The sequence below is a fragment of the Gorilla gorilla genome, chromosome 16 (genome assembly GCF_029281585.2).
Source record: "Gorilla gorilla gorilla isolate KB3781 chromosome 16, NHGRI_mGorGor1-v2.1_pri, whole genome shotgun sequence".
NCBI classification, from domain to species: domain Eukaryota; kingdom Metazoa; phylum Chordata; class Mammalia; order Primates; family Hominidae; genus Gorilla; species Gorilla gorilla.
Window position 1 is genome coordinate 88,213,831 of NC_073240.2, and position 22,839 is coordinate 88,236,669.

The following is a 22,839-nucleotide window of genomic DNA, read 5'->3' on the forward strand; positions in this document are numbered from 1 at the left end:
ATCTGAACATTACAGATTAAAATCATCCAATTTCCTGTCAAAGCATATTTGGTTTGCTTACCACTTTTTTGCCATTACAAACTTTTTCAAGATGAACCTTCTTCTGCATGTCTCCCAGTGAGTATGTCAGTTTCCTGATTGTACATTGCTTGGGGCGGGGATTGCTGGATGAAATACCCTGTATGGGACTACATGGGGACTGGACAAAGAGAAAGTAAATGTGGGTGGGCCAACAACAAAAAAACAACATACCCTTCAGCTTTGCAAGACAATGCCAACTTCTTTTCCAAAGTGGTTGCAACAATTTACATTCACACAAATGAATACGATTACTGGTTGTTCTGTTTCCATAGAACTCAGTACTTACTATCTGCCAGGAGATGTTGATCTCAATTGGTGGATCCCTTTGTGGTTTTGTTAGTAAATATACACCGAGGTTTCATTGGTAAATGTCTTGCTTGCTGTTGATTCTTGTTTCTTTTCTTTAAAATACCTATTCATATCATTTTGAGGTACACTGCAATGATATTAAATTTTATAGATTAATTTGAGAAGTATATTTTTATGATTGTGTGGAGACCTATTAAAAAACAATTTAATTTTACCTTTCTTAATGCTATTACATAAGGATTTATCACTTTCTCTTTGTATTTCTGTTGTCAGATTTATCTCAAAGTTATTCAGTTCTTAATATTTTGGCAATGCAAATAGTATGTTCGAATTATACTTTGTAACTGTATATTGCTAGTGTGTAAGAACTCACTTTATTTCAAATTTTGGTCTTATGTTTAGAAACCAAGTTATACATTTTGATGATTAATTTTAGTAATTTGATTATGGATTCCCATGCTTCTTTTACATGAATATTAATATCACCCCAGAATTGACAGGGTTTTCTGTCCCATTTATGACAAGTATTTATTCATTTTATTTTTCTTACTTGAATGGCTAGGACTTTGAATAAAATATTGAGTGAAAATGATGATTGCCAATATACTTATTCATCTCTGATTTTTTTACCCCTGCTTTTTTTTTTTTTTAAGAGTCAGAGTCTTGCTCTATTGCCCAGGCTGGAGTGCAATGGTGTGATCATAGCTAACTGCAGCTTTGATCCTACTGCTTCAAATGATCCTCCTGTTTCAGCCTCTCAAGTAGCTGGGACTACCGGTGTTTGCCACCAAGTCTGGCTAATTTTTTATTTCTTGTAGAGATAGGGTCTCACTATGTTGCCTGGGCTGGTCTCCAGCTTTGGACCTCAAGTTATCATCTTACCTTGGCTTCCCAAAGTGCTGGGATTACAGGCATGAGCCACCACACCCAGCCCTCATTGTGATTTTTAAATCAATGCTTCTAAGCTTTTACTGTAAAGTCTGATGGATTTTTGGTAGATTATCTTTATTAGGTTAGTAGAGTTTCCTTCTAGTCTATGTATGATAAGGATTTTATTATTATTATTAAATAATTGCTAAATTTTTTCAACTGCTTTTTTCCCCTTCTCTTGAAGAGATCATAAGGGTTTCCCCCTTTTAATCTGCTAAGATGGGAAATGATTAAAATGTTTTCTAAAATTAGGCCAACATTAAATTTGTTTATTAATTGCCCACTTAGTGCTGGGTGTTCTGTTAGCATCTGAGAAGTATATAGCAATGATTAAAGGAAGAATGGTGATAAAGTTTTTATTATTTTTTTAAAACTAAGCAAATAAATAATATGACATATGACAATGTTTTGAATAAAAACGGAACAAGATAGAGATTGGTAGGTAGTATTTTAAAGAAGATGTTTAAGAATTTTCTATCTGATCAAAATGACATTTAGGCAGGGATCAGAAGGAAGTGAGAAAATGAGCTATATGGACACATGCAGGAAGCACTTTCCAGGCAATGGAATTGGCAAGCGCAAAGGCCCTGTGGCAGAAAGTAGTTGGTCAGGATGGCGAAGGGGTGGCAAGTAACAGCGTGAGTGGGATTCTATAAAGTCAAAGACACAGCAGCATATCTGACCTGACAGGTTCTAAATATCAGATGCTTCATTCCAGGGTCTCGGAGGCCATGGCCAGAACTTTGGAGTTTTATTCTGAAGCAGATAAAACTCTGGAGAGCGTGACTTATTTTTTAATAGGATCCTCTGGCTTATTTGTGGAAGATAGAAAGCGTATAAGAAAGCAAAATCACAAGCAAACTAATGGTTAGAGGGCTCTTGTGTAACTCCAGATGAGACAGGATAGGGGCTTGGTCAAATAAGAAAGGTTTGGGGCCGGACGCCATAGCTCACATCTATAATCCCAGCACTTTGGGAGGCTGAGGCAGGTGGATCACCTGAGGTCAGTAGTTCAAGACCAGCCTGACCAACAAGGTGAAACCCTGTCTGTACTAAAAATACAAAAATTAGCCACGCGTGTGGCAGGTGCCTGTAGTCCCAGCTACCTGGGAGGCTGAGACAGGAGAATTGCTTGAACCCGGGGGGCAGAGGTTGCAGTGAGCCAAGACTGTGCCACTGCACTCCAGCCTGGGCAATGAAGCAAGACTCCATCTCAGAAAAAAAAAGAGAAAGGTTTGGGTTCTGGACACATGGGGAATATCCATACTGACAGCAAATACTTTTATAGCACTTACTATCTACCAGGCACTCTTCTAAGAATTTCATAAATATGTACTCATTTCACAGCTTCAACAGGTGGATACTATTATGACCACCATTTTATATGGAGAAGCTGAGGTACAGAGAGGTAAAATACCTGCACATGTTTAAAGAGTCTCAGGGAGTTAGCTTGGAGGCTGGGGAACATCAAACAAGGTCTACCTCCGAAGGTGGTTCAAGGCCACCAGGAGCAAGGACAGGGAGGGAGAGTCCTTGGCATATGGAAACTCAGAAGGGGGAGGTTTATAGGCTGTCTGGGGCCTCACTTTAGAATGGCATGAATGCTTTATCTGGCTATGATTCTAGGGTATGTTTCTTAGGATAGAAATCTCCACTCTGGCTGTGGATACAAGAGGATTCTGTTATTGATAATAGTGAAGGAGGGGTAGGATTACATAATTTATTCATTTGTTGCTGTCAGCATTACATTTTATAAGAGTACCTAGGCTCTCTGATCCTGACAGCTGCAATGTAGATTTTTATAATAGACAAAAAAGAGAAAGAAGTAGAGTGTCTAGGATTCTCGCTGTCTTCTCCCATGATCAGTCCTTAATACTGGATCTGAATTTTCTCTGGCTAAATGATACAAAAGTCTTTTTCTTATTATTTTTTGTTCATTTGTTTGTTTGTTGAAATGAAGCTCTGTGCATTCTTAGTGTGATGGCACAGAACACCAACTTATTTTTTTCTTGCATAAAACTATCAATCATATGTCTCTAAAATTCCCTCAGCATCTGAACTGCTTACACATGTTTGCCCATTTCCATCATTTCCCCAAAAGTGAAGTTCTCCAGGCCCCTTATGTACTTTTTGTTCATTTCAGATTTATATTTAGTTTTTTTTTTTTTTTTTTTGGTTTGCAAAATGCTTAGGAAACCAAAGTATGAGAGATCAAGTCATTACAAACCAAAGCAATGCAGGACAAAATCCATAAGGATGATCTAGGCAAAAAGATAATTTCAGAGGAAGCGAGAATGACTCTTGACTGAGGGACCATGGAGGGCTCTGAGGAGGACCTAGGATTTGAGCCTGGATGTGAATATTGTCTGTTTTACATAGGTAGAGAGGGACAGAGATGCCTGCCTGTGAGTACTTGTGTCAATTCTCTCTGACTTTAGCCCGTAGCACTGAGTATGGTTTCCTCACACATTCTGGTCAATAGAAATTCCCTCAGTAATCACCAAGGACACCCAAAATCTCAATCTCAGCTTTACTTCTTCCAAGGACTTGGAATCAAGCATTTCCTGAAACAATTGTATTAGTTGGGGATAGACTAAGGCTGTCAATTTTGTCTTTCTCTGTATCTTCCCTATACCAGGTACATAGTAGATACTGTTGGTCTGTTTTTGTGCTGCTGTAAAGGAATACCTGAGGCTGGGTAGTTTATAAGGAAAAGAGGTTTAATTGGCTCCTAATTCTACACGCTGTACAGGAAGCATGGTGCTGGCATCTGCTTGGCTTCTGGTGAGGCCTCAAGGAGCTTCTACTCATGGCAGAAGGGGAAGTGGGAGAAGGCATGTCACATGGCAAGAGTGAACAAGGGGATGTAGCACGTGCCACACTCTTTTAAACAACCAGATCTCATGTGCTCTCAGATTGAGAACTCACTCATTACTGCCAGGAGGACACTAAGCCATTCATAAGGAATCTGCCCCCATGACAAAAACGCCTCCCACCCGGCCTCGGCTCCAACAATGGGGATTACATTTCAACATGAGGTTTGGAGGGAAACATCGGAACTATGTAAGATACTTAGCAAATGTTTAGTTAATGCAAAAATACATTCCCATTTAACTTGAAATCTTTAGAATTGCACTCTTCATCTCTAGTAAGCCACATACTTTGATCTATTGCACTGAACACAGTACTAGATATATTACTAAATTTATTTCTCAGTGACCAGCTATTTGCTGGAACCAGAATCCCTTCCTAATTGAAGTCTTATTGGCTAGGTATTGGCACTGCACTTAGCTGAAGTGTCACCTCCCTCATCAGGGTGCACTGCCATAAATGGACAGGTGGCCATGGGTTCAGGGCTGCTGTTTCCCTGGGTCTGAGTGTTTCTTGCCAACCAGGATTGCAAGGAAGTCTGGATTTTTTTTTTTTTTTGGTAAGGATTTTCACCTCCATGCCTAATGCTAAGCCTGCTCAATATCAACAATGCCTAAACGGCTAAATATTACACAATGACTATCTGGTGCATACTAAAAGATAAGTTCAGTTCCTAGCTTGGCTTTTCAAAGCCATTGTTATCTAGTCATAGTTTCCTTATGGGTGACTGTTTTAAATGGCAGTAATGACTTGAGCTGTGCAAAGAGACATGAGCATCCCTAAAATATCTCCAGTGTGGTGAGTGTGTGGAAGAGAAATTTGAATTAAGCAGAGGTCCTCAATCTAACTGGAATAAACACTTCCCATTTATGACCAATATTTGTCATTTTTTTATTATCCTAAAATAAAAAGTAAAGTGATATAATATTTGACATAAATAGTTTCAGAGTGTCAACATTGTGCTCTAACTGTAATATAAAAGGAAAGTATAATAAACTGCTACAAATTAAATTTGTGACTGATAGACACAGTTCACTTAATATGTACTGTCCTAAGCAGCTGGATCCTTATTTTTCTCCTTGTAACCCAAGTTTATTCCCAAGGCATTTTGTACATCAACTCTTGTTTTCTTCTTTGCCCTTTATTCAAAACTTCTATTGAATACCAACTATATATTGGACACTGTGATAGGCAATAATATAAGAATTACTATCTCCCACATGGCTGATATGGAAACCAACAAGTTAACCCAGTTTTCCTAGGTTGTATTATGAATAGGCAGCTGAACAAAGTTTCAAAAGCAAATATACCTGTTACTTCTGCTGTCACAAACATAAGAGCAGTTATGGGTGGGGTAGTCACTGGCAGGGAGTCTGAGGGAGGTTTCTGAGGGGTGGGGTTGGTGTTCTTCTCACGTGGGTGGTTATATGAGTATGCTCCCTTTGTTGAAGTTCAGTGAGTTTCACACTTATGATTTGTGCTATGTGAACTTTTCTTTATGTATGTTGTTCTTCAATAAAAGCTCACTCCAAAGGCAGGGAGAGAAGCAAATCTATCTAAATCCAGCAGTTTCCTTTGCCTGAAGCCAGATTTCAATGAATCTCCACTTCAAATGTCAGATCCCCTTCTCAGTATGCTTTTTGTCATTTTATTAGCGCTGGCCTGCTTTGCAAGGATAGCTCTTTAGACCCTTCTTTACTGAGAGCTCTTGGCAGAAACCAGGACTCCTCTTGAAGGGTAGGGGTAAGAGGAATTAGAGATATTGATCCAAACCTGAGTTCTACAGGAGATCCTTTCCCATCCATCCTGCCAAACCCCAAAGTGACGTTTTCATTTGCCATCACAACGCTTCATTCAATGTTACATTCATTCTGTGACACAGGTTCTGAAGAAGAACTCAACTTCAGTCCCATGGAGACCACTGAAAGAGGAAGCTCCCCGCAGCAAAGAAAGTAACCAGGAAGTGAGTTTTGATGGGAAATTTGTCTTTCAAATTCAAAGCAGTAGATTGGAATGCTATGGATAGCCCAGCCTTGGAATTGAGATGGCCCTCAGAAATCAGAGCACTGATTTTCACTTGAACAACTTTGAAAAGCCTAAACAACAAGGGAATATCTCTCTCTCTCTATATATATCCTGGCCTGTGCTCTTTCTACGTCCCAGGATGGGGTCGGATGGGTACAGCCGGGCACGGACTGTCCAGAGTGTTAGACGCCAACTGGGTAGCTATTCAATTATGAATAGTTAGAAAAGAGAGAGAGAGAAAAGAGAAAATAACTAAAAGACTCTCTACCATACCACTCTCCCTCAAGCCCTGGAAAGAGGCAATTCTGAAATGGTTGGTGGTCATGGAAAATAGGTTAATGATTTTACAAATTTCCCAGACAATGAAAAAATGATACATTTATTTCTAGGCAAGTAGATCAGTTTGCTTCTTTATCATAAAAGAGCTTGAAGATTTCAATGAGGATCAGAGGGAAAAAAATGCTTAAAGAAATGTTGCTTTCAAAGTTGTATTTAAAAATCACATATACCCTTCTATATTTTATAAGCCATTAAAAGGCTTTCCAAGGGTAAATTTAAACATTCCAATTAGTCATCTTACAAGCTGACTTTAGAACATAAAGTATATGTAAGATTTAATTTCATTTTATTTCTCAACCTTATAATGGTCGAAAGAAACAGATACTGTGGGGTGAAGTAAAATCTTTGACCCATACAGTAAAATATGAGGCTCTAATGAACTATTTCTTTAAACCTGGTATTTACCAAGCATAGAGCTATGTTGGTGCTGAGCTGGCTTTATGTTTCTTTGGCCAGGCACTATGATGGAGACCGTGTTACATTATTTCCTTCAATCCATACTCTAGTCCTATGTGGCAGATAGTAAATTGCACTTTTAAAATAAGGGTACTGGGCTGGGCACAGTAGCTCACACCTGTAATCCCAGAATTTTGGGAGGTCAAGGTGGGAAGATCGCTTGAGCCCAGGAGTTTGAGACCAGCCTGGACAACTTAGAGAGACTCCATCTCTACAAAAAATTTAAAAATTAGCCGAACATGATGGTGCGTGCTTGTAATCCCAACTATCAGGAGGCTGAGGTGGAAGGATCACCTGAGCCTGGGAGGTCAAGGCTGTAGTGAGCCAGGATGGTGCTACTGTACTCCAGGGTGAGTGACAGGGCGAGACCCTGTCTCAAAAATAAATAAGTAAATAAACAAACATAGGGGCACTAAGGTACATAGAAGTTAACCAACCTGTCCAAGTGACAGAGCCCACAGCTCTCAATCAAATAGATACAATTCTATGCCAGTGAAACTTCTGGGGCGAAAGCCTTTTAGGAGACATAGAAATGTGTCAAAAGTTCAAAAAGCCCTGAAGATTATTTCCAGAAGGAAGGCACAGAGGAGAAAAAAGAAAATATTTGAAAATACAGTGGTAGAAAATTCGCCTGACCTGAGGGGCAGCATTTTGCCACCAATGTCTCTGATACATTAATTATTCTCTGCTACATTAAGATTTTAGTTTTTAATTTTAACAATTTTTCCTCCTGAATTTGAATTTTCTGTGTTTGGTTTGACGCTTTTTCTCACAAGGGTGGATTGCCTCAAATGTTTGGGAATTTTTAGTCATCTTTTCATATTTGTAAATAAGAATCTGCATTGATCAGTCTTTGCAGCAGGAGTACATTTTCTCCAGCCTCCGGGTTCTAATTTTATGACACCACTGCCTATCATTATGAAATTATTCAAAACACTAATGGAAAAAAAATCACTTTTTAGAGATACTCTTCTTCACTTGGATGAGTTTGCAATTTTCTCAGCTTCACTGTATTTTATCATTTTTTACCCTGTTCCCATCAGCTTTGCATTTTTTACAAACCCCGTAACCGTCATGCGGGCTGATGACACTCCTCCCAGCCTCCTAGCCCCGCTATGGAGATTTTATTCATTTACTCATTTGTTCATATACCCAACTTTTTACTGAAGTCTATACATACAGAAAGGTGAACATATTGTGAGGCTATAACTTGATTAATTTTTGAAGAGTATGCTTGTGTAACTATCTCCCAGATCAAGCAGCAGATTCTTCCCAGGAATTCCAGAAACCCATCTCCTGCACCTTTCCAGATACTAAGCCCCCCTCCCAAGGAAGTCAACTATCCTGACCTCTAGCACCATATTAAACTTGCCTGTTTTGCACTTTATGTAAGCAGGATTCTACAGTATATACACTTTGTGCACTGCTTCTTTAATCTGTGTTTGGAGATTCACCCCTGTTCTTGCGTGTAGCCATGCTTTATTTGTTCTCATGAGGTGGGAGGATAGCCTGAGCCTGGGAGGTCAAAGCTGTAGTGAGCCAGGAAGGTGCCACTGTACTCCAGCCTGGGCAACAGAGCAAGACCTTGTCTCAAAGCAAATACCTAGCATATACCTAGGAGTAGAATTGCTGGCTTTGATTTATTCTATTATTACATATTTCTGTCATTTCAGTAGGCTTTGGAATGAACAAAATATAAACACATTAGATCTGTTTGCCATCTTTTACCTGAAAGCCTAAAGCATGGTTTTGACTGATAAGAATCATTTACAATTCAATAGCAACGCTATTGCTCATACTTTAAAAATTTTTATTTAAACCAAAATGAGAAAACTTTGGAGTTCATCACCATTAAAAACAATGCCAAAACTTGTGGATTTTGTTTTGCTCCCTTTTAATGCTCCAATGTATATTTTGATTTAAAAATTTCTTGAGAGCACCACAGAAAATATCCATTATAAAACTTATTTCTAGAATCGTAACCATCTTTATAAAGCTGCAGTTGAAAACAAAAAATAAGAAGAAAGAAAAAAAGAGACATGAATAGCCTTTTTTTCTTTCCTGTTGTTTTGATCTGTATTTGTCCAATTATGCATCTCTGAATAAACCTAGTCCCTCATCCACTAACCTTCTTCTGAACTTAAATGATTTGTATGTGGTCTAATCATATTTCCTGGTCCCATGGCACTCTAGAGTCTAACTGTGCATGTCGGTCTCTTATTTCCATACATTGTATCTCAGAGATAACCAAATGCATGGCCAACTTCCCTAATTACAGTCACCAGGTCCTGGCGGCCTCCTGCAGTGCCCTCTCTTCCCTGCATCCTTTCACTTTCGTGTTTTCATTTTTTCCATCTCTCTCCCTGAAGTATCCTCTCCCTCATATTTCCCCTGGCCCTAAGGAGACTGCTTCAACATTTGTTTACATGTCAAAAATAATTGAAGACTAAATTAATTCTCAGCTTCAGTTTATCAAGCTCCTTTTCAATTGTGGCTTTTTCCCCCTTCAGACTTTGGATTTTAGCAACTAGGATAGCCTTTGAAAACAGAAAAAAACACAATAGATATTGATGGATCACTTGATAGACTGTATCCTCTAGGCCTAGAGTCTATGATTTTATGATTGATTGACGTGCCGGGTTTCTTTTTGTTTTTTCCTCATGGGTTCCCAACATCTGATTATTAAATTACACAGAGAGAGCCATTAAGCATGTTTGTAAAGCCCACATTCTTAATATCTCTGCTCCTTTTTTTTAAAAGAGACTTAATGGAAAACCTAATATAAACACCTGAACTGTGCATTCTTTCATGAGAGGAAGACATATTTCATAACTCCTTATATACTAAAAACACAATATATTGGCCAAACATGTGGAAGCCACACACACACACACACTTTGCCTATTTTTGTATTTTATATATTTACTTTCTTATACTTTACATGTTCTGTGTAAATGAACTAGATATGTAACACATTGAGCTATGTATATATAGTAGATTGAATGTCTGTGATGTCTTAGGAACACAAAGGATTGGGGTTTGTGACAGGCAGCTTCTGAGATGACCTCCTAAGAATTTCCACCTCCTGATATATTTGCTTTGTGTAATTCCCTCCCGTTGAGTATGATCTAGTCTAGTGACTTGCTGTTATGTAATAAAATACAGCAAAAGTGATAGGATACCACTTCAGTGATTGGATACAAAAGACTGTAACATTTGTATTTCAAGTAGATTCTCTCAATTGACTCTCTCCTTTCATGGCTTTAGTAAGGCAAGTTGCCATCTTGAGAGACTCAAGGGGCAAGAAATTGAGGGCAGCTGCTGGCCAGCAGCCATCTAGAAATTGAGGACTTCAATCCAACCAGCCCTTGAAGAACTGAATTTTGCCAGCAGACACATCAATCGGGAGTGGATACTTTCCCAGCTGAGACTCACATGAGGCTGCAGCCCTGGCTGATACCTCAATTGTAGCCTCTTAAAGATTCTGATACAGAGATCACAGATAAGTCATGCCTAGACTCTGACTTAGAGAAATTGAAAATAATAATCACACCTTATTTTCTCCAATAAGTTTGTTAATTTGTTATATGGCAATAAAGACCACATTTGTGGAATGCATGCTCAGTACTCAACAAGGGAATGGGCAGCTGATATGCAGAATATCATTTGGTTGTAACAATCATTCTGCAGAGTAAGGCCTTGGTTGAGATATAAGCATGACTTTAAATTGCACGGATGCAGAAAAAAGCACTTCTGACAAGTTAGTTAGCTCAACCTGTCCAAGGTGACATGGAGCCAAGATTTAATTTTTTCATATATATATATATATATATATTATCATACTTTAAGTTCTACAGTACATGTGCACAACGTGCAGGTTTGTTACATATGTATACATGTGCCATGTTGGTGTGCTGCACCCATTAACTCATCATTTACATTAGGTGTATCTCCTAATGCTATCCCTTACCCCACCACACAACAGGCCCTGGTGTGTGATGTTCCCCTTCCTGTGTCCAACTGTGCTCATTGTTCAATTTCCACCTATGAGTGAGAACATGCAGTGTTTCGTTTTTTGTCCTTCGATAGTTTGCTGAGAATGATGGTTCAGGCTTCATCCATGTCCCTACAAAGGACATGAACTCATCATTTTTTATGGCTGCATAGTATTGCATGGGGTGTATGTGCCACATTTTCTTAATCCAGTCTATCATTGTTGCACATTTGGCTTGGATCCAAGTCTTTGCTATTGTGAGTAGTGCCACAATAAATATGTGTGCATGTGTCTTTATAGCAGCATGATTTATATTCCTTTGGGTATATAACCAGTAATGGGATGGCTGGGACAAATGGTATTTCTAGTTCTAGATCCTTGAGGAATCGCCACACTGACTTCCACAATGGTTGAACTAGTTTACAGTCCCACCAACAGTGTAAAAGTGTTCCTATTTCTCCACATCCTCTCCAGCACCTGTTGTTTCCTGACTTTTTAATGATCACCATTCTAACTGGTGTGAGATGGTATCTCATTTTGGTTTTGATTTGCATTTCTCTGATGGCCAGTGATGATGAACATTTTTTCATGTGTCTGTTGGCTGCATAAATGTCTTCTTTTGAGAAGTGCCTGTTCATATCCTTCACCTACTTGTTGATGGGGTTGTTTTTTTCTTGTAAATTTGAGTTCTTTGTAGATTCTGGATGTATTAGCCCTTTGTCAGATGAGTAGGTTGCAAACATTTTCTCCCATTCTGTAGGTTGCCTGTTCACTCTGATGGTAGTTTCTTTTGCTGTGTGCAGAAGCTCTTTAGTTTAATTAGATCCCATTTGTCAATTTTGGCTTTTTTTGCCATTGCTTTTGGTATTTTAGACATGAAGTCCTTGCCCATGCCTATGTCCTGAATGGTAATGCCTAGGTTTTCTTCTAGGGTTTTTATGGTTTTAGGTCTAACATTTAAGTCTTTAATCAATCTTGAATTAATTTTTGTATAAGGTGTAAGGAAGGGATCCAGTTTCAGCTTTCTACAGATGGCTAGCCAGTTTTCCCAGCACCATTTATTAAATAGGGAATCCTTCCCCATTTCTTGTTTTTGTCAGGTTTGTCAAAGATCAGATAGTTGTAGATGTGTGGTATTATTTCTGAGACCTCTGTTCTGTTCCATTGGTCTATATCTCTGTTTTGGTACCAGTACCATGCTCTTTTGGTTACTGTAGCCTTGTAGTAGAGTTTGAAGTCAGGTAGCTTGATGCCTCCAGCTTTGTTCTTTTGGCTTAGGATTGACTTGGCAATGTGGGCTCTTTTTCGGTTCCATATGAACTTTAAAGTAGTTTTTTCCAATTCTGTGAAGAAAGTCATTGGTAGCTTGATGGGGATGGCACTGAATCTGTAAATTACCTTGGGCAGTATGGCTATTTTCACGATATTGATTCTTCCTATCCATGAGCATGGAATGTTCTTCCATTTGTTTGTGTCCTTCTTTATTTTGTCGAGCAGTGGTTTGTAGTTCTCCTTGAAGAGGTCCTTCACATCCCTTGTAAATTGGATTCCTAGGTATTTTATTCTCTTTGAAGCAATTGTGAATGGGAGTTCACTCATGATTTGGCTGTCTGTCTGTTACTGGTGTATAAGAATGCTTGTGATTTTTGCACATTGATTTTGTATCCTGAGACTTTGCTGAAGTTGCTTATCAGCTTAAGGAGATTTTGGGCTGAGACAAAGGGGTTTTCTAGATATACAATCATGTCATCTGCAAACAGGGACAATTTGACTTCCTCTTTTCCTAATTGAATACCCTTTATTTCTTTCCCCTGACTGATTGCCCTGGGCAGAACTTCCAACACTACGTTGAATAGGAGTGATGAGAGAGGGCATCCCTGTCTTGTGCCAGTTTTCAAAGGGAATGCTTCCAGTTTTTGCCCATTCAGTATGATATTGGCTGTGGGTTTGTCATAAATAGCTCTTATTATTTTCAGATACGTCCCTTCAATACCTAATTTATTGAGAGTCTTTAGCATGAAGGGCTGTTGAATTTTGTCAAAGGCCTTTTCTGCATCTATTGAGATAATCCTGTGGTTTTTGTCTTTGATTCTGTTTATATGGTGGATTATGTTTCTTGATTTGCTTATGTTGAACCAGCCTTGCATCCCAGGGATGAAGCCCACTTGATCATGGTGGATAAGCTTTTTGATGTGCTGCTGGATTCCGTTTGCCAGTATTGTATTGAGGATTTTTGCATCGATGTTCATTGGGATATTGGTCTAAAATTCTCTTTTTTTGTTGTGTCTCTGCCAGGCTTTGGTATCAGGATGATGCTGGCCTCACAAAATGAGTTAGGGAGGATTCCTTCTTTTTCTATTGATTGGAATAGTTTCAGAAGGAATGGTACCAGTTCCTCCCTGTACCTCTAGTAGAATTCAACTGTGAATCCGTCTGATTCTGGACTTTTTTTGGTTGGTAAGCTATTAATTATTGCCTCAATTTCAGAGCCTGTCATTGGTCTATTAAGAGATTCAACTTCTTCCTGGTTTAGTCTTGGGAGGGTGTATGTGTCAAGGAATTTATCCATTTCTTCTAGATTTTCTAGTTTATTTGTGTAGACGTGTTTATAGTATTCTCTGATGGTAGTTTGTATTTCTGTGGGATCGGTGGTGATATCCCCTTTATCATTTTTTATTGCGTCTTGGTGATATCCCCTTTATCATTTTTTATTGCGTCTATTTGATTCTTCTCTCTTTTCTTCTTTATTAGTCTTGCTAGTGGTCTATCGATTTGTTGATCTTTTCAAAAAACCAGCTCCTGGATTCATTGATTTTTTTTGAAGGGTTTTTCATGTCTCTATCTCCTTCAGTTCTGCTCTGATCTTAGTTATTTCTTGCCTTCTGCTAGCTTTTGAATGTGTTTGCTCTTGATTCTCTAATTCTTTCAATTGTGATGTTAGGGTATCAATTTTAGATCTTTCCTGCTTTCTCTTGTGGGCATTTAGTGCCATAAATTTCCCTCTACACACTGCTTTAAGTATGTCCCAGAGATTCTGGTATGTTGTGTTTTTGTTCTCATTGGTTTCAAAGAACGTCTTTATTTCTGCCTTCATTTCGTTATGTACCCAGTAGTCATTCAGGAGCAGGTTGTTCAGTTTCCACGTAGCCGAGTGGTTTTGACAGTGGGGTGTTAAAGTCTCCCACTATAATTGTGTGGGAGTCTAAGTCTCTTTGTAGGTCTCTAAGGACTTGCTTTATGAATCTTGGTTCTCCTGTAGTGGGTGCATATATGTCTAGGATAGTTAGCTCTTCTTGTTTAGTTGATCCCTTTACCATTGTGTAATGGCGTTCTTTGTCTCTTTTGATCTTTGTTGGTTTAAAGTCTGTTTTATCAGAGACTAAGGTTGTAACCCCTGCCTTTTTTTGTTTTCCATTTGCTTGGTAGATCTTCCTCCATCCCTTTATTTTGAGCCTATGTATGTCTCTGCACGTGAGATGGGTCTCCTGAATACAGCACACTGATGGGTCTTGACTCTTTATCCAATTTGCCAGTCTGTGTCTTTTAATTGGAGCTTTTAGCCCATTTACATTTAAGGTTAATATTGTTAATATTGTGTGAATTTGATCCTGTCATTATGATGTTAGCTGGTTATTTTACTTGTTAGTTGATGCAGTTTCTTCCTAGCATTGATGGTCTTTACAATTTGGCATGTTTTTGCAGTGGCTGGTACTGGTTGTTCCTTTTCATATTTAGTGCTTCCTTCAGGAGCTCTTGTAGGGCAGGACTGGTGGTGACAAAATCTCTCAGCATTTGCTTGTCTGTACAGTGTTTTATTTCTCCTTCACTTATGAAGCTTAGTTTGGCTGGATATGAAATTCTGGGTTGAAAATTCTTTTCTTTATGAATGTTGAATATCAGCCCCACTCTCTTCTGGCTTGTAGAGTTTCTGCCAAGAGATCAGCTGTTAGTCTGATGGGCTTCCCTTTGTGGGTAACTTGACCTTTCTCTCTGGCTGCCCTTAACATTTTTTCCTTCATTTCAACTTTGGTGAATCTGACAATTATGTGTCTTGGAGTTGCTCTTCTCGAGGAGTATCTTTGTGGCATTCTCTGTATTTCCTGAATTTGAATGTTGGCTTGCCTTGCTAGATTGGGAAGTTCTCCTGGATGATATCCTGCAGAGTGTTTTCCAACTTGGTTCCATTCACCCCGTCACTTTCAGGTACACCAATCAGATGTAGATTTGGTCTTTTCACATAGTCCCATATTTCTTGGAGGCTTTGTTTGTTTCTTTTTATTCTTTTTTCTCTAAACTTCTCTTCTTACTTCATTTCATTCATTTGATCTTCAATCACTGATACCCTTTCTTCCAGTTGATCAAATTGGCTACTGAAGCTTGTGCATTCATCACATAGTTCTTGTGTCATGGTTTTCAGCTCCATCAGGTCCTTTAAGGACTTCTCTGCATTAGTTATTCTAATTAGCCATTTGTCTAATCTTTTTTCAAGGTTTTTAACTTCTTTGCGATGGGTTCGAACTTCCTCCTCTAGCTCAGAGAAGTTTGATCTCCTGAAGCCTTCTTTTCTCAACTCGTCAAAGTCATTCTCTGTCCAGCTTTGTTCTGTTGCTGGTGAGGAGGTGCATTCCTTTGGAGGAGGAGAGGCGCTCTGATTTTTAGAATTTTCAATTTTTCTGTTCTGTTTTTTCCCCATCTTTGTGGTTTTATCTACCTTTAGTCTTTGAGGATGGTGACGTACAGAGGGGGTTTTGGTGTGGATATCCTTTCTGTTTGTTAGTTTTCCTTTTAACAGTCAGGACCCTCAGCTGCAGGTCTGTTGGAGTTTGCTGGAGGTCCACTGCAGACCCTGTTTGCCTGGGTGTTAGCAGCAGAGGCTGCAGAACAGCAAATATTGCTGAACAGCAAATGTTGTTGTCTGATCATTCCTCTGGAGGTTTTGTCTCAGAAGGGTACCCAGCCGTGTGAGGTGTCAGTCTGCCCCTACTGTTGGGTGCCTCCCAGTTAGGCTACTCAGGGGTCTTAGGCTACTCAGGGGTCAGGGACCCACTTGAGGAGGCAGTCTGTCTGTTCTTAGATCTCTAGCTGCATGCTGGGAGAACCACTGCTCTCTTCAAAGCTGTCAAACAGGGACATTTAAGTCTGCATAGGTTTGTGCTGCCTTTTTTTTGGCTATGTCCTGCCCCCAGAGGTGGAGTGTACAGAGGCAGGCAGGCCTTCTTGAGCTGTGGTGGGCTCCACCCAGTTCGAGCTTCCCTGCTGCTTTGTTTACCTACTCAAGCCTCAGCAATGGTTGGTGCCCCTCCCCCAGCCTCGCTGCCACCTTGCAGTTTGAACTCAGACTGCTGTGCTAGCAATAAGTGAGGCTCCATGGGCATGGGACCCTCCGAGCCATGCACAGGATATAATCTCCTGGTGTACTGTTTGCTAAGATTTTTGGAAAAGTGCAGTATTAGGGTGGGAGTGACCCAATTTTCCAGGTGTCATCTGTCACAGCTTTGCTTGGCTATGAAAGGGAATTCCCTGACCCCTTGCACTTCCCAGGTGAGGCGATGCCTCACCCTGCTTTGGCTCATGCTCAGTGCACTGCACCCACTGTCCGACAAGCCCCAGTGAGATGAACCCAGTACCTCAGTTGGAAATGCAGAAATCACCTGTCTTCTGTGTCACTCACGCTGGGAGCTGTAGACTGGAGCTGTTGCTATTTGGCCATCTTGGAACCCCTTGGAGCCAAGATTTTAAACCTGGACTACAGCCTGAGAAGAATGGAATGAGAGAAAAGGAAAGGATCTGACATGGGTCATGTTTCATGAGTGAGGAGTGAGACAGGGGGTTAAGCTTTAAGTAGGATGGGTTTTGCTATCCCCAAAATGTAGCAGAAAGTAAAACAAAGCAGGGAAAAACTAAGTCATGCTCTATCTGAATAATATTCCAGAGAAGGTAGAAAATTAGTTTAAATTCTCTTGTATTGGGTAAAAATCAAGTGAAGTTATAGAAAGGGTTCAAAAAAGAATCACAGAAATTATGTCTTTTAAAAAAAGCCACTGAAGAGAAATTGGTATTCATTTGAAATATATAGTACATTTTTTCCAGGAAAGAAATGTTTTGCATCAAGACCAGGTTCTTACACTAGCTGTATATATATAACCATAATTCAGCTGAAATACTACAGGTTTGTAATGAAACTAACAGAATACCGGACTGTTAAAATGATCCATATTAGATATAGCAGCAAAATAAGCCCCACTAAGATAGAAAAATACATTGCTTTTAGCTAAACTATTTCCTCAAGAAAATCAATTTTAATAGAAAATTTGTGGGTACTCTGGACTTTGGTATGAACTTTAAAATTGATATTACCAGTTCAATATTGGTATTTCTGATTTCTTTACAAAACAACATATTTTTTCTTGATGCAAATATATTGCTAGCATGAGTCTTGTTCATAATAGACATAGATAAGAACACAGAGAGGATGAGGTGTTTTAGTTGAGAGATAACTAGATAAGAAGTTGGGAGGGAAAATATAAAGGAGAAAGGAATTAAGAAAATAACTGGGCAACAAAAAGATATAAAATGTTTGCTGGTGGAAGAATCAGCTCAGTTAGATATGTAAGTGAATCCATCACAGGAGCAAATGGGAATGCTGACTCTACAGATTACCTCTGTGTATGCTTAGTCAATTCCTGGGCCTCAGATTTCTCATCTTAAAGCTGGCTCTACAATGCTTGTTTCTATATTAAATAGCCTAATGTATATGGCAATTCCTTGTAACAACCTGCCATGATAGTGGACTCTGAATGATATTTGTTGAATCTGAAACTGAATCTCTGCAGCCTTTATAAGGAGAAATAATGGAAGTCATAAAGAAGAAAATTTGGATTATTCATTGCTGAAGATAGATTTTTCTGGTGAGTGAAGGAGGGAAGGTGTGATGGTTAGTTTTAGGTGTCAACTTGACTGGATTAAGAAATATGCAGATAGCTGGTAAGGCATTATTTCTAAGCATGTCTGTGAGAGTGCTTCTAGAAGAGATTGGCATTTGAATTAGTAGACTGGGTAAGGAAGATCTGCTTCCACCTGATATTGATTGGCTCTGTCCCCACCCAGATCTCATCTAGAATTCCCATGTGTTGTGGGAGGGACCCAGTGGGAGGTGATTGAATCATGGGGGCAGGTCTTTCCCACGCTGTTCTCATGACAGTGAATATGTCTTTTGAGACCTGATGGTTTTATAAGAAGGAGTTTCCCTGCACAAGCTCTCTTTAACTGCCACCATCCATGTAAGACATGACTTGCTCCTCCTTGCCTTCTGCCATGATTGTGAGGTCTCCCCAGCCATGTGGAACTGTAAATCCATTAAACCTCTTTTTCTTTCCAGTCTCAGGGTATGACTTTATCAGCAGTATGAAAAGGGACTAATATAGTAAATTGGTACCAGTAGAGTGGGGCACTGCTGTAGATACCTGACATTTGGAAGCAAATTTGGAACTTGGTAACAGGCAGGGGTTGAAACAGTTTGAAGGGCTCAGAAGAGGACAGGAAAATGTGGAAAAGTTTGAAACCCCCTGGAGACTTGTTGAATGGCTTTGACCAAAATGATATGGACAATGAAATCCAGGCTGAAGTGATCTCAGATGGAGAGGAGGAACTTGTTGGGAACTGGAGCAAAGGTGACTCTTGTTATGTTTTAGCTAAGAGATTCATGGCACTTTGCCCCTGCCCTAGAGATTTGTGGAACACTGAACTTCAGAGAGATGATTTAGGGTATCTGGCAGAAGAAATTTCTAAGCAGCAAAGCATTCAAGAGATTACCTGGGTGCTGTTAAAAGCATTCAGTTTTAAAAGGGAAACAGAGCATAAAAGTTTGGAAAATTTGCAGCCTGACAATGTGATAGAAAATAAAATCCTATTTTCTGAGGAAAAATTCAAGCTGGCTATAGAAATTTGCATAAGTAACAAGGAGCTGAATATTAATCACCAAGACAATAGGGGAAAATGTCTCCAGGGCATATCAGAGACCTCTGCAGCAGCCCCTCCCATCACAGGTGCAGAGGTAGTTTAGGAGGAAAAAATGGTTTCATGGGCTCAGTACAGGTTCCCTGTGCTATGTGCAGTCTTGGGACTTGGTGCCCTGCATTGCACCTACTCCAGCCATGACTAAAAGGGGCCAATGTACAGCTTGGGCTATTTCTTCAGAGGGTGGAAGCCCCAAGCCTTGGCAGCTTTCACATGGTGTTGAGCCTGTGGGTACACAGAAGTCAAGAATTGAGGTTTGGGATCCTCTGCCTAGATTTCAAATAATGTACAGAAATGCCTAGATGCCCAGGCAGAAGTTTGCTGCAGGAGCAGGGCCTCATGGAGAACCTCTGCTAGGGCAGTGTGGAAGAGAAATGTTGGATCAGAGCCCCCACACAGAGTCCCCACTGGGGCACTGCCTAGTGGAACTGTGAGAAGAGGCCCACTGGCCTCCAGCCTCCAGAATGATAAATCCACTGACAGCTTGCACCATGCACCTGGAAAAGCCACAGACACTCAATGACTGCCCACAAAAGCAGCTGGGAGGGAGGCTCTACCCTGTGAAGCCACAGGGGCAGAGCTCCCCAAGGCCATGGGAGCCCACTTGCATCAGAGTGACCTAGATATGAGACATGGTGTCAAAGGAGATCATTTTGGAGCTTTAAGATTTGACTGCCCCACTGGATTTTGGACTTGCATGGGGCCTGTAGCCCCTTCATTTTGGCCGATTTCTCTCATTTGAAATGGCCGTATTTACCCAATGCCTACACCCCTATTTTATCTAGGAAGTAACTAACTTGCTTTTGATTTTACAGGCTCATATGCAGAAGGGACTTGCCTTGTCTTGGATAAGACTTTGTACTGTGGACTATTGAGTTAATGCTGAAATGAGTTAAGATTTTGGGGGACTGTTGGGAAGGCATGATTAGTTTTGAAATGTGGGGACATGAGATTTGGGAGGGGCCAGGGGTGGAATGATATGGTTTGGCTGTCTCACCACCCAAATCTCATCATGAATTCCTATATGTTGTGGGAGGAACCCAGTGGGAGACAATTGAATCATGGGGGCAGGTATTTCCCATGCTGGTCTCATGATAGTGAATAAGTCTCATGAGACCTGATGGTTTTATAAGGAGTTTCCCTGCACAAACTCTCTTCACCTGCCGCCCTCCATGTAAGATTGACTTGCTCCTCCTTGCCTTCTGCCATGATTGTCAGGCCACCCCAGCCATGTGGAACTGTAAATCCTTTAAACCTCTCTCTTTTGTGAATGGCCCAGCCTCAGGTATGTCTTTATCAGCGGGGTGAAAATGGACTAATACACCACCCAACATGGATGGGTGCATCCAATCAGCTAAGGGCTGATGTAGAAAAAAAGGCAAAGGAAAGGTGAATTCACTCTTTCTGCTGGAGCTGGGACACTCTTCTTCTCCTGCCCTTGGACCACACAACTACAGGTTCTCTGGCCTTTGAACTTCACAACTTGCACCATTCCCCTGCTCCCCATCCTGGGTTCTCAGGCCTTCAGCCTCAGACTGAGAATTACACCATTGCCTTCTCTGGTTCTGAGGCATTTAGACTTGGACTAAGCTATGCTACAGCTGCCCTGGTTCTCTAGCTTGAAAATAGCCTATCATGGGACTCCTCAAACTTCATAATGACAAGAGCCAATCCCCTAATAAATCTCCTATCTATCAATCAGTCATCTATCTGTCTGCCTACCTACTTACCTACCCACCTACCTGTCTGTTCATCTATCTATTCACCCATCCTATTGATTCCATCTCTGGAAAATCCTGACTAATACATCTATCTAAAGATGAAAAGATCAAACAGAGACAAAGCCTAGAAAATGTAGCAGAGTCTGGCTAAATGCTCGCCAAACCCATTTTTCTCTTCTTGTAAGTGCAGATAAACTAATGAACTTCTCTCATATATGAGCGAGACCATGTCAGCAGTTCTTGCCATAGATAGTGAATGAAAGTGATTTGTCACTTGCAGTTCAGTGACAGAAGTTACATAAGAACCTGCCTTGTCTTTGGACTCCCTTCTTCCCATCTGCCAGCTAGATGATGTCAGGACAACCCCTAACTGTGTATTGAAGGAGACTACCACATGGGAGGAGCCTGAGTACCTGAATGGTTGCATGGGGAAGAGGCCCACTCCCACACTATCTAACTTTGAACTAGGGAGTGAATAGAAAAGAAACCTTCACTGTGTTGATCCATTGAGAACATGAAATTGTAATAGAAGCCGGCATTATTTACAAGTAGAACATAAACGGGGGAAAAGGGGGAACATTATGTAACAACAGCTAAATTTATGTATACTTAGGAAGTGAATGTCCAGATTTAAATAAGAGATAAATTACTTGGTAATTCTGTATGTCACCAAAATATTCCCCTTGGATTCCTTTCAGTGGTCAGCTTCTACTGTCCATTTAAAAATATTGCATTTTCAGTATGTTTGTGGGTACAGTCATTATAGGAAAAAGGGATCTACCAGCATGCTACCCAAACTGACTGCACTGTAATGGATTCCCAAAGGAGGTGAGATAGCTCTCCACTGGAGAGGAGTTTATTTTGTAGTCAACAAAGTGCAAGAGTGTATTTTCTGAGATATTTGCTTAGGAGCTCAAAATTTAAACTTACAACATTGGCTTAGCCACTTGTTTAAGATAATAAAAGTTGCACCCATTGGAGATATTATATTCAGAATGCCCATTGTGTATATTTTTCTAATTAATTGGACTTTAATTACTTTGCAGAAAATCTATAAAGAGTAATCAAAGTTTTGAAGATGAGAACAAGCTGGTACATATTCCGTTTACTTTCCATAGAGCTATCTCACCATGAAACCTAAGAAAAAAAATAGCCAATTTAATTTTCTTCTGTTGAGGTTTATAAAAGGCCCAACAGAGGCTACTATCTCTAATTTTTAATAGAGATAACTATTTAGAAATATAAATGCTGAGAAGGAGAATAGGCTCAGGTATGCTCTGCTAAATCAAGGTGACCCTTCATGTTAGTTTCTTCTAGTAATTTTGTGTGTATGCACAAATTTATACACACACACACACACGCTTGCATATCTGCTCATTATTCAGCCCAAGCTAGGTAAAAAAAAAAAAAAAAATCCAACAAGAATGTAGTAACATAAAGCTAATTCCTTGATTTTTCTCATTTCCATATTTTTGGGGGGTACTTTCCTACATTGGAGGGTAAAATACAAAGGATTATACTTGTAAATGTTTAAGAAAATGTATTTAACCTCAATTACTGAATATATGGTTTGAATATATGGTTCAGTGGGGAAAAGGGTGAAGATACAACGTTAAGACATAATCGTTTTACTAGAAGGAAATTGTTCACAGTCACCTGGTGAGAGGAACTTATGTACCACTGATGCAAACAGAATGATGGGGAATTGAGTGGTAAGGAAAGGAATACTGAGTGTGATCTGGGCTGTATCCTGCCCTTTCCTCTATTATAGTATTGGTGTTAAATGGAGGAGGAGCCACTTTTAAATCCCATCCTAAATATGTCCAGTGTAGTCAATACAAAAAAAATTATTTTTTGGCATTTGGAGCAGTACAGCAGACTAGATAGGGAGCTAGAAGCTAAATAAAAAGTGAAACCTGAAATTAAATACCCCTCAAAATCCATCAGTTCTGTATGGCTGAGATATATCCTTACCTAGAGGGAGATGATTGCCCTTGAGGGCATCTCAAAAAATTCTTTCCAGCTCTGCGCTTTGATGCTCTAAGTTTCTGAGTTGAGAGATAATTGGCTGAATATTTTGTCTTTGACTTGGAATTT

General features: G+C 39.9%; 1 protein-coding gene and 1 long non-coding RNA gene across 2 annotated transcripts in view; one reads left to right on the top strand and one right to left on the bottom strand.

Moving 5' to 3' along the window:
- LOC109023328 (uncharacterized) overlaps positions 1-508 on the bottom strand; it is a 54,684-nt gene extending 54,176 nt beyond the window's left edge. The window contains exon 1 of the long non-coding RNA XR_002002716.4: positions 368-508. This is a non-coding gene — a long non-coding RNA (uncharacterized lncRNA). The remainder of the gene's footprint in view (positions 1-367) is intronic.
- AGBL1 (AGBL carboxypeptidase 1) overlaps positions 1-22,839 on the top strand; it is a 948,924-nt gene that overhangs the window by 909,939 nt on the left and 16,146 nt on the right. The window contains exon 24 of the mRNA XM_004056715.5: positions 16-117. Coding sequence (XP_004056763.4) covers positions 16-117 — 102 coding nt within the window. The remainder of the gene's footprint in view (positions 1-15; positions 118-22,839) is intronic.